At 32.2% G+C, this 13,192-nt stretch overlaps 1 protein-coding gene across 8 annotated transcripts in view; it reads left to right on the top strand.

Moving 5' to 3' along the window:
- The window catches only part of LOC147072415 (guanine nucleotide exchange factor DBS-like), a 195,122-nt gene that overhangs the window by 57,291 nt on the left and 124,639 nt on the right, over positions 1-13,192 (top strand). For 6 of the 8 annotated variants that reach the window (XR_015070703.1, XR_015070704.1, XM_085947611.1 and 3 more), the window contains exon 2: positions 9,214-9,445. Coding sequence is in view for 5 of the 8 variants with exons in the window: in XM_085947611.1 (XP_085803737.1) it covers positions 9,214-9,445 (232 nt within the window). In the remaining 3 variants the exon portion in view is untranslated. Of the gene's footprint in view, positions 1-1,062; positions 1,415-9,213; positions 9,446-13,192 lie in introns of those variants that run through there. The other 2 variants (XM_085947615.1, XM_085947616.1) reach the window with 2 other exon arrangements.

Here is a 13,192-nt window from a genome sequence, read left to right as displayed (position 1 = left end):
TAAAAAAAATGCAAAATATGTTGTTTTCCTTTGGGGTATTCTTCTTTCCTCGCAATTATAGCATTTCTCGAAATACATAGGTACGTGCTGTCGCCAAGTATAGTCATCGAGTTATTATTACCAACTGTGAAAATAAATGTTAAAAAAAAAATGAAAATATTTAAATAGTCGCCCTAAATGTCCCCCGGATTGTATATTATTTCCTCCAGTCTCCTGGATACCTCGAGTATACTCAACGGCTGACCTTTTTGAATTTCTATGCCTATTAGCTATCCCAAGTACTCGCACGAACGGTACTCACCAGTTAAGTATGTCGGTTGACTATCGATAGATGCATACCCTGGGTAAAAATGTCTCTAAACACAGAATACACGTATGCAGTTTAGTTATCGGCAGTAATATTTTTGTTTTTGACTTTTATAATAAAAAAATACTATTTGACTATCGAGTATACGTACTTTTATTTTAAATAAATATCAACCCGCCTCTTTTTTCATCGTAAAGTGTTCGTTGTTTACTTATCAGATAATTCGATTAAGTATTGCATACCTATTTATTTATGGCCGCCACTTTACATTTAAGTTTGTTCTAAATTCTTTATTTGAATTTTAAATCTAATACAAAGTATATTGTAATGTTTCATATACCTACTAATACTTCAGAGCTTCCGAAACTTTACAAACAAACAATACTTTTTAAATTATAGAATTTCACGTCACACTAATGAATACATAAATATCGATCACTTTTTTACAAGCAGAATATAATACTTATATTAAAGAAATAAAATAAAATCATGTGGCATGTGACACACCGGTTGGGGAATTCTAGGGAACATATCCTTTTCACGGACCGTTTCCCCTGACGTTGGACGTGACGAATCAATAGGAAGTTGCACTTTTTGACATTTATTATCTGCAACCATGAACAAACAATCGACTTGTCAGCGCCTGGCCAAACCTCATGTGACACTGTATCAAAATGTCAGCCTTTATCGCAAAACAGTATTTTGCGTTTTTGATTAGCTCGGTTTCCGATGAATTAACCACGGAATCTATTCATTTCGTTTCATTTAGTCGCAGTACTTGCTATGGAATCGAGAAGTTCCATTTTTTACATCAGTGAGTGATTTTTTTTATTGTGTGACAAAATATTGCTCGAATCAGAAATTGTCTCGATTGAATTTCAGTCAGTTTTATTGTGTTTATCATTAATCATTATTGTCTGTTTGTATCTATATAAATAAGCTGAACCTACTCACATACTCGCGATAGCATTTAAAAAGTTGCTATATAATATACCGTAGTTATCAGTGTTTACATGTTAAAATAAAACGTGAGATTATATTAATTATATTAGGTACCGTGCTAAATTCGAATTACCAAACTTTTCTGGAGATAATAAATATATTGCAGTAGGTACAATTGATTATTGATCTTTGAATTCGATAGATTATATCGTCTTTGTTCTGGCAGAACACACTAACTGGAGAATACTAGTTTTGAGTAATTTGACTTTGAAGCTTTTAAAATGTTTGAAATTGTCTATCATGTGAGTTTATTAAGTAATCGTAAAAAGGATGACTTTAAAATAAAGACTGTTTATTTATTAAGAAGGTTTCCAGACGGCAAAGTTTGAAATAAGGAACATTTTGGTATAATTAACTCAATATGTCATTTTTCGAATTAGTGTCTTCTGCCAGAACAGTGACGATATTATATAGATAGTATCTATTTTATGCTTAGTAAAAAAAATAACGTTGGTGTTTTTTTGTCATTTCAACATATTTACCAATTCGTCAGCATTTTGTCTTATTTCCATAATACATATGAAGACATTACTAATTATAGTTTTATTTTTTTCTGTCTGTTCTGTTATGACTCAAAAATGTACCTATATGGATAAATTATATGCTACATTGCTGGCGCCAATTAAATAGTCATCTCGAAAATAACGCACTTGCAAATAATCATCATGAGTGAGGTGAGGTGACTTGCGAGTAGTCTCTGTATCATTATATCTGCGTGACAGCACGTGACGTGATGATAATGTGTTCTGACCATTACTAATGTAGTTTAAAAACATCATTAATCGCTTAGTATAGATAGAGAGAGTCTTTGCAAGTGCTGCGTATACCACCCTCGGTCCATCGCCAACTCTCGCGCCTACTGTCATGCCAGGCCTGCAGTGCGTAGATCACTTGTGTAGCACCGCTGCAGGTTGAGGGAGGGCCGACATAGGCGACGAAACCCTTGAGGCTGTAAAAAACATTAAAATATGTCTATAAAATAAGTTATTCAAATTAAAATGTGTTTATCATATTTAAGACATTATAATAGTGATGGGGCAGGGTACAAAGAGTATTTTTAAATACAGTGCACAACAGGTAGGTATTCAAATAAATTTACGTATAGTGTGAAAACATCTTCTTGGCTACGTGTTAAAACTGTGAACCAACACGCTCCGCCCATTTTTAACCGCACTTCCATTATAAACTAACAAGCTCCTCCCATTTCCCACAACAGCGCCTAGAAGCGTAGCCAAGAAGATGTTTTCGCACAGTGCAATAAAGCAGTAAGCAGAGCAGGTACATTGACGGCATATTTTATTATTACTTACAACGGTTTTCTTAGCTCGTATTCTTATTTGTCCGGTGGTTGTTTGTCCGGTACAAATCTTGCAATCGATGTTTAACTAACTTCCCGACTAGACATTTGAAACTTTTAGAATATATCAGAACACGATGCCAATGCATTTTTTTAATACTTTTAGCCATCTTTAAATAAAATTGATTTCATTTTCAGTTAATTATGTTTTGTATGAAAAGTTATTTCGGAAGAAATCCGTAAAAATTAAAACTATTATTGATTGCTAAGTGGGTCCTAGCAACTAAATTATTAATAATAATATATACGTGCGTTACTGTGGAAATCAATATGACATTTCAGTATTATTTCTATCAAGTACAAATTTTTTTGATCGTTAAACTAGTCAAGTCAAGTTTATATGATTCAACAGAAAATTTAAAAACGTTGTAGGTATATAAAAAGTTCTTTTTATCTTGTACTTAAGTATTTATTTGTATGACAAAATAAAATAACCTGCAGAATTAGTTTTATTTTTGTATAATAATAAATAATATATTCGTGAAAGTATCTTCCCACAATAAACGTAATAAATTCCAATGTTCGTATTGAATTTAGGTACCTATTTTTTAATGATGTCACGATATTTTAGAGGTCGGAAATAAACTAGAGTTTATTAAATTAATTGAAAGCAATAAGTAAAACATATATTATAGCAGTCATCCGGATGAGATCTAATAACACTAATTATGTGATATTTCTCCGTATATGAACATCTTATTATTATCGGCTCTCTAGTGTTTCATTTAGTCATTAATTTCTTTCCGCCTTATTTTTAAATATTTTCTACGCTCTGATTTCTTCCGTTAACGACCAAACGTGCTATCATTTGACTTTTATAAACGACTTTGATTTGGCAAATCAATGTGCCAAATTGCTACAATTCGCAACAATATTGTGTAAGTATGTACGACTACACCAGTGGCTAAAACTTCATACCTACTAGGCGTTTATTTAAACTAACTAAACTTTTTTGTACGTAATTTTAAATATTTTTTTAAGACCGCATTAAATCAAAATATTATGAACATGAATTATCTCTATCTTCATACAAACTTAAATTGAACGTACATCATTTTGAAAACACTTCTGAGAAAATATATTATAACCAATAGAAAAAATCTTTTTGAAAAAAGTAAGACACAAGAAAACGCTTCAGTGAATATTAAAAGCCAATAGTTAAAATTTGTCGCAATTAACTATGGCTCCTTTATCATGGGTCTAGAACGATTTGGCGCCGGGAAAACTGGACGCCACGCAATTAGAAAATAAATAGACGTTAGTTAGGTACTTTAAAAAAATATATTAAATATTATTATTTATATTTAAATGATTAGTGATTGGTGATTACATTATGATTTAATAGTTGGTGAGAATTTAAATATGCAGACTTAAATAATGATTTAATCATGCATATCTCTAAGTTCCAACGAAAAAAGAGTTTTTTATTTTATATAAAGCCTTAGGCATGGTAAGTCTCAATCCGCAATAAAAAAAACATTATGTAAAGAGTAAAATGAATTAAAAGTACTAAGTAGTAGATAGAAACTGATTAAAATTCCTCGTCTACGTTCTGTACGTGTCTATGACAGTGCGGCGTCCAATTGTCCTGGCGTCCAGTTGTCCCATTCCCTTTAGCATAGTGGACTATGCCTGGGCGCGGTCTTACTTTTCAAAAAGATTTTTTCTATTTGTTATAATATATTTTCTCAGAAGTGTTTTCAAAATTATGTATGTTCAATAATTAGAATGTTACATTCTTAAAGCTTGTGAATTATTCGTTGTTTTAAAAAAATAGTTAATTATACTTAAATTGTCCTAAAACAAATTTCGTTTCTGCATAATTATTATGTTGCTTTTATATACTGATATTACGTAACCATTATATTATAATAATATTCCAGAGCTATTGATAAAAATATTCATTCATTTTGCAGTTCAGATTAAGCTTCACATTGATGCTCTGAGATTAATTTGATTGTATAAAAACGTAATAATTAATGTCACAAGTTTAAAAATTATACGATTCGTTTTTACGAATTTAGATGGACAATCGCGTAACATTGCAAATTACAATAGATATGTTGACGCCAACAGCAGACCTCCGTTATCTGTAGTCACCAATTCAATGATAGATACTAGATACGTTCTGGAATCGCTATTTAAAAAGCTAACTACTTAATTTAATTTCTATAACCGAAGTTCTTTAAAATAACTCAAGACACCGTTAGAACACAAATATTTAAGGGGGGACATGCTCGTCGAAGGTCAAAATTGAGTTTTTATTGTATTTTCAAACCATGATACTGGACACTCCTTAAACGTTGTAGATAATCTATTTATATAATTTTGAAGCCTTATTATCCTTTATAGTTATTTTAAACATTTGATGACTGCATAAAGTATTTTTGTTACATAAAATAGTATTTTTTTAAACCTCTCGCTCTAATGTTTTAGAATATAGTCATATTTCGGTACATAACTGTGCAGTGGTGTTAAGATTTTTTACATTTATTAATTTTTAAACGCATTTATAAAACCATTAGTATAATTTATTACGAGATATTTTTTGTAAAATATTCACGATAAACAATTATATTGATAATCTCTGTGATCCCAAATTTGACAAGAATTAGGCATTTTATTATTCAAAAAATCGGCAAGATTAACACATTTGAAGTGTTATGTATTAACACATCTAAAGATATTTATTATAAGCTATGTCTTTGACCATTCAAATGTGATAAACATCTTATGAATAATGATTGCTTTATAATAATTATTGACCTAAGAATAAGGTAGTGTTTTTTTGAAATACGCCATTTCTTTTAGCATTCCCCAGTGGTTAAGCTACAACATACGGCCGTAGCCATAATTTGACAAACTATAATTAAAGTAGGGAGTAAAATTATGTTAACGCGCGTGTTCATTTTTCTTTCATGTTATACAGTTTTCTATCTTCACTATTATACCTTGTAATACATGCTTTGATATCTGATATTACAACATAATATCTACTACGAGACTATCCTACTTTCGCTACACGCGTAAAACGCAATACAAGTTCCATTAGGTATATTGAAACGCAGATCGACGACACCCATCTTTTACAGTTATATCTAGAAACCATCAACGAAAAGAACATTGTATGATGATCAGAAGATTACAAGTTTATAGTACCAGAACACCTCCAAATTGTCACTGTATGATACCGAATGTTGGTTCTTGTCTGTTTAGTGGAAGCCAGCGGCAAACAAATTTTGAAATTAGCCGATTTACTGGATTATTTGTTAGGTTAGTTTAGATGTATGAATATCAGAAGATAATACCTTTAGAGTACCAGAAAACCTCCATATTCTCAGTGTATTATATCGAATTTCGGTTCTTGACTGTTTAGTGGAAGCAAGCGGTAAACAATTTTTGAAAATAGCCGATATAATGGAGTATTTGTTAGGTTAAGTTAGGTTATCATTCTTGAATTCATGAATTTTGCCGAAATCGGTTATAAAAATTCCCACTGTCCCCGCCTGGCTTTCATTGAACAGACTTGTACCCGAATTTCTAGTCTCGGGTTTACGGGAAATATACGAATAGGCTTGTTAAACAAGACAGAAAAACGTGACTCAAAGACGTAACACAAATTGGCTGCATTTTAATTTATCGTTTTATGTTACAAAGTAGATTTATTACACCTGAATTATTAAATCTAGATTAGCTACATATTTGTAATATCTAACGCAAAGTTTTTGTGATAGATAGCGATAAGATAATTTACTGATAGGTAATAATTTTAATAATGAATGATAAAACCATTACAATCAGTAGCTTAACACATGTGTCGAAATAAGTACACACCTACTGTGCAAAAAAATATTACTAAATACCTATCGGTTGTGAAACATTCTTTCTTTACTTTTATAAACAATACTTACATAATTTCAAATTAGTGTTGCAATGAAAAAAACCCAGTGAGATTAAAATAGATTTTTTACCTTATCAATATGAGATTGTGATTTTTGTAAAACATTTATATGAAACAATAATAAATGCCTAATCGGTAGTTTGTTTAAAACAATAGATGAGACAGTAATAATAACAATGGGCAACGATATAGTTACTTTGCGTTGTAAGTAGTTTGTTGTATTTTTTTTTACAAGGATTGATTTTTTCGCTATTGTATTTTTTTTTAAATATAAATCACTCTTGTATCCGCCGAATCAAACAGTGCTTAGTTGCGTAGTTACCTTTTAAGTATAAAAAATGTATATATATATCTTAGCTTAGATTATAGAGATAAACGCATTTCCGTGCAGAGGGATACATTACAATATGACGAATCTCTCCACGGGAGAGAGTAGCTTCGGGTCACCTTTCTTATTAAGTTATTACTATTAGTAAATACTTATTACGATTTTTGTATAAGCTCGAGTTTGTATAATTATAATTTTATTATACAGTAATCATAAAATTTCAAAAACAAGGGGTAAAGAGGTTCTTTGTTTTATTTTGTTTACTTACATTGTGCTGAAAGAGTAGAGATATTAGAAACTGTGTTTATACTTATCTATTTATATTTGAAAAACCGTTTTAAGATACATAATAGAATTAAATTTTATATATATTTTAAATATTATTATAGCTGCACTAAGTATATTATGTATCAATACCTTCAGTGTTTACCTATACCCAATTATCATTATTATTGTTTTTTACATAATTTGAAAACACCTGTGAGAAATATATTACCACTAGATTCTGGATTCGTACCGGCGCCCCTGGGATTCGCTCCCATGTGCTCTAATCGCTAAGCTACGTGTGTCCTATATAATTGCGACGAATTTAACCAGTGTTTTTTACAATTCTCACTGAAGCGCTTTCTAAATTTAATTATTATTCAGCAGTCGGCTTTTGTATTTTAAATCAAATTACCTTGATTATTAACCGATGTACATACCCTCTACCCCACGATGTCCGCGCGGTTTAAGCGTCGGCCTATAATGTCGAGGGTCCCAGGTTCGAATCCTGTGTCTGGCAAGTACACATATGGTTTTTCAGTTTGTGTATGAGTCAGAGTATGGACCTAATAAGTTGAGCAAGTGACTGACATCCATTTTTCGTAAAAATCCTGTTAACACAAACCTCCACTTTGTGGAGGCCCATATTATGATCTTTTTATTGTCGGACATGGCCGGTGTCAGGATCTGTCAGGAATATGGATATTGTTGTTATAACGTACTTGCACTTGCTAATAATTTAATAAATGTAATAAATAAAAATAATTTACTTATACTTAATAAAAATTATGTTTTAAATTTTATAAAACATAAGGATACATAAACGCGTATACAAAGAAAACCTAAAATCTAACATATTGTCTTGGAAATAATTTTATCAACTGCATCAATTTAAAACGTAGGTATTATTACTTAACCAATATTTGCTGTTACAAAAAATATTTGGTAGCTGTTCAGTTAACTTTAACTTAACGTTCAGGTCTACTCACTCACTGTGTCTAACAGTGACGATGATGTTTATGTTGTAGGGAATTAAGAATTAAGGATATGTGTACATTTGCAATGAAGAATGTTGTATTTTTTTAAATTATTAGTAGTGTGGAATTAGTATATTTCTGTTGATATTGATAAATTAAAATATATTTAAATACCTAAGTACAGCGTAGTTTCAAACCAAACATCTACACCAGAAAAACAGGCGGTCAATAATTTTCTCTTTGCAAACATACAATCGCGATTTTTCTGGTTATACGTCGAGCTTTTCGGCCCATAATTTCTCATAAGCAGATATTGTGCTACTCAGCATTGCTATTTAATTATTACTTTTCGGTTACATAAATAAATTGTACGTATTAAATTTCGCCGTATCACAGTCCACCGTGAGCTGTTGCACCGGAAAGAGATTTAAAAAAATACGCGTTGTTTTTGGAGTAGTGCATGCAGTAATGTTCTAATTTTATTAAATTCAATAAGAATATTAATTTCATAATATTTGGTATCAAATATTTGATCATGATGTCATCATTATTAGATATGTGATAGGTACGACGTGATACTTACAAGCACCTACTTGCTAACCTTCTTTTGAATCATTTAGAATTTTCTATAAATACAGGTATACGATAATTTGATTGTATTTATAATTTAATTACCTTTTTTATTTTATTATGTCTTTCCTTTTTATTCCGCTGATTTTTATTACATATTTTATTTGGAGATGGATTTGATCTCAATACTATACGGCCATCTAATACATCAGCTCACTGTGAACTCACTCTGATACGGCCAATTGCACGTGCGTATAACAGCATATTGTATGGGGAAAAAAATCGTTGGAATTTCACCGTCCATACCATGGCCGACCATCGCAGGGGTCGCAATTGTCAGGCTCAACAAAGACTAACATCGTCTCCGCACCGAAGTAGTTACCTACTGATCTGAACAATGAATAGTCGAAATTTCGTGTTTCTTGATATTTGGAAGGATTTTATTATTTCACACTGTACTTATTAAGAACTTCGATCGCTTATCGTGTATTTTTCGGTTTTTTCCAGACACGGACGGCGACACGTCCAGCGTGGAAGGGTGCACGGCTGGCGGTGTGGGGGGCGCTACGGGCGAGGGCAGGGCGGTGGCGGAGCTCCTGCTCCCGCAGTACGCCCTGCTGACGGGCGGGCGCTCCAAGAGTGGCCGCCCGCTCATCACCTTCCCCGACCACTCCAACTTCCACACGCTGACTCCGCGGGAATATGAACGACTACTCTCATACCTCACTTCCGTGGCATCGTAAGTTCGCTTGCTTGTTAATTTAAGACACCGCATAATATTATAGATTAGACTAATTTCACAATATGTAGGGCCAGGGTCGGGGAACTTATTTGGTTACTATCCAAAATCCAAAAAAACTAATTTTAAACTAAGGAATGAGATGTGGGTGATTAAAGGATTAAACACATTGTCACTTCACCGCGTAACACGCTAACACCTTCACATGTTTTATGCAGGTACAAAGTTTTAGCTATAGTATATTATAATTCACAACAATCACAACTGCTTTCAGGGGAAAAAATGCCTAGAAGACAATAATTTTAAAGGTAATTTACTCAACTTGAACTCAAGTGAGTCCCTTTAATCTTCAGCTCCACAATATCTATCTGGGTTAAGAATCCATTTCATACATAATACCTCGTTTACACGTGCATGAATTTACTGTTGACAGTAAGCATTAGCGCGGCCATAACAAGAAAATGTATGGGTAAACATGTATTATCCTGCAGTTGCAAGCTTGCATGCATGAATCATAAATGTTTGGAAGCTTCTGAATTTTCATGCGACAGTAGGATTATTTCGAACGAATTTTCAGGTTGACCGATTTCAACTACCTACCTGTCAAATAAGTACGAAATAGTACCATAAAATGACAACATCGCGTCCCGCTCACTCTTAAAGAATGATATTGGAGAAACAGTTAGCACTTTTACGTGTAAACAGTTATTGTCACGATAGTTTAAAATACGCACTATTGCTGACAATAAATCCATGCACGTATACAGGCGCTATATTACGTAATAATAGCATACATATAGATTAATTAAACTGATTGAAGATCTAAAATATTTCATTCAAAACATCTCCACGTCATATTTCGAATAGTATTTTTGATAACACGACTTAGTAACATCATGAGTTATTTTAAGTTCATAATGGTATAAAATCCTTGTTAATAATGATTTAGGCAGCATTTTTGTCGTTTCTTTGATTTTAATTTATCTTTTTAGGGTCTCATTACTCCCAAAATTCTCAGTTCTCCGACCTCCGACCTCTGATGTAGAGGTATATTGTCAGATTTTTACGAAGGGTAGAGTACATAGATGTACTAAACAGGTAGAGTATATGTTTCATAACTTTGCACTCCGGCTCTAGGATGAAAATGATGTAATATATTCTAAAAATATTTTTTTATACATTTATTATCTTTTATTTTCGTATTACTACTATTAATCTAATTTCGTACTACTATTAATCTAATTTTATGCGAGGTACTCAGGGAAAGAGGCGTACCGCGTACAGTGTAGTAAAAGGTGCAAAGTTATAAAACGTATGGGTAATCTACATACCAGTGGCGAAGGGTGGAGGTAGGCTGTTAAGATCCGCCATAAACAGTGCACAATTAACTTTTTCAGACATACATATTTGTTTTTATTAAAATAATACTACAATTTACAGATAGTGTTGGTTAGTTTTTAAAATTCAATTAAGCCCTGAGAAACCAAGCCATAATAGATAATAGTCAAAAAATACATGTCTATCTATAAAATATCTAAAATTATGCAATTAAATCATACATAACTTTGAATATTTTATAAATAGAATAATATTTTTTATTTATTATAGTTTGGTTTAGTCAGGGCTCAATGAATTTAAAAAATTAACCAGCAATATGTGTAATATGTATTTTTAATCCAACGAAAACAAATAACTATGAATGAAAAAGTATACTCAATTTTGTCGTATTGCCCAAATTAGACCAAAACTATTATGGTTTCGTTTATGCATGGTTTAATTGATTTTTAAAAACTAACTAACACCATCTGTAAATTGTAGTCTTAGTTCAATAAAAACAAATACATATGACTAAAAAAGTTTAGTGTGCACTATTTATAGCGAATCTTAACAGCCTACCTCCACCCTTCGCCACTGCTACATACTCTACAGTCGACACCAGTTGTTCTCATGTGCGGCCACCAGCGCTTTACAGAATAATATTTCAAAAATTTATTTATAAAATTATGAAATTGGTTGAATACACATGACTTACAAATATCGACGCCAGTTGACAGTGATGTAAATTTAGAACCAGTCATGCGGCTTGCATTGAAAAAAGGAGTATTGAGGAATTTCCATTTGCATTATTCTAAAATAAATTGATAATATGTACTAAAATGTTCAAATGTCTTTTATTAAATAGACTTGTCTATAAATAAATTGATGCATTTTTTTAGTAAATCAATTAATTTAGCTTTAATTTTTTCAATCCCAACAAAATTGAAATTTGGTGCGGCCACCAGACGTTTCCATAGAACTGTCAATGTCAATAATTGTGCGGCCACAGTTAAATTTTACGTGAGAACCACTGGTCTACACTACACGGTTGTTCACTATTTGCTCAACCATTGGTCCATGCAAATCAAAACAATATAGATACCTATTATTGTGTACACTAGAAGTAAAAGGTCCATGCTCTGGGTGGTATGCCTCTAATCTAATCAGTTATCAGTAATCGGTAGACAAGCGTGTTAATCTCTGCTGTTCTGTGGCCAGTGGGTATAAACTGCGTTGCTTTTGACTTAACGTGATGCTTTGTCGCCCCGTTACCGTCAATCATACAAATAATATTCCCCGCATACATGCATAATATCAAGAATACCTCTGTGAAGTAAAATGGTTCCCAATTTAGATACAAATCAAAAAAAAATATATAGTGAAGTGAAGAAGTAAAAGGTCGGGGTCCGTTTTGTACGAAACAAGTTATACCTACACGTAGCCATTCTTAATTGTTTTTTGTCTACGTATTGGCAATAAGAATATATGCCCTACAATGATAGATAACGAAATGAAGTATGTAAGTCATTGTGTAAAATCGGGTGTCTTCATACTTATCATTATATTATATCTGAGGACATCTATAAGTCAAAAAAAATATTTACCGCTTTCATTGTTTTGTGTCTGGAGCTTCAAACCTACAAACCTCGTCAATATATTATGGAATTGTGTGTAATGTTTTAAAACGTCGATAATTTGAAGAACAAAAAATAGGTATGGTAATTTTCCATTGACTCTAGAATTCGTTGTGGGTCTTGGATACATCCTGGATAAGTTTCTTTAGATATTTTTTTACTATACTAAATGGATACTAACCATTCACCCAAAAAAATGCACATAAATGTAAACACATCTGAATTCACCAGAAACGGGATTTCAACCCGCGACCCGCGGCTTCAGAAGTCGAATGATAACTACATGATTTACACGCCGGACCATTGCGAGGTATTGATAATCAAGTTCCACCCAGTCGTCATTATAACAATCCTGTTTTTTTCTGAATTTGTTAAATTTGCTTATATATTGCGGAAAGGCTAGAGAGAAGCAATCTAGTATTTTTTCTCCCAACTAGCTTACTTTTTCACCCCATTCTAGCATAATTTTATAGTCGACTAGTCACTTTGGTTTTGCTAGTGTTTTCAGGAAGCCTCCATAGAAACCGTTTATTCCCTAACATGCTACAGTTATTCAAGAATTTTAATATCTTTATTCGTTAAGTATACATTAATGATTCCAGTTGCGATTTTCACTGATTGCAGGCCCAATATTTTTTTATCGTTTCCAACTATTTTTCTTAACTCTATTTTTTATCTTACTATTTCAAGCATACCATTGGAATGTTTGGCGCAATTTAGGTACAGGATTGAGACAAATATTAATTAGCTTAAATTTTCTTTAGCTTTGTACATATTGCATACATTGTCATCTTTA

The sequence above is a fragment of the Rhyacophila brunnea genome, unplaced genomic scaffold, assembly GCF_057557595.1.
Source record: "Rhyacophila brunnea isolate RB1 unplaced genomic scaffold, BYU_Rbru_1.0 scaffold_2, whole genome shotgun sequence".
NCBI lineage: Eukaryota > Metazoa > Arthropoda > Insecta > Trichoptera > Rhyacophilidae > Rhyacophila > Rhyacophila brunnea.
This window is presented reverse-complemented; position numbering and strand designations above follow the sequence as displayed.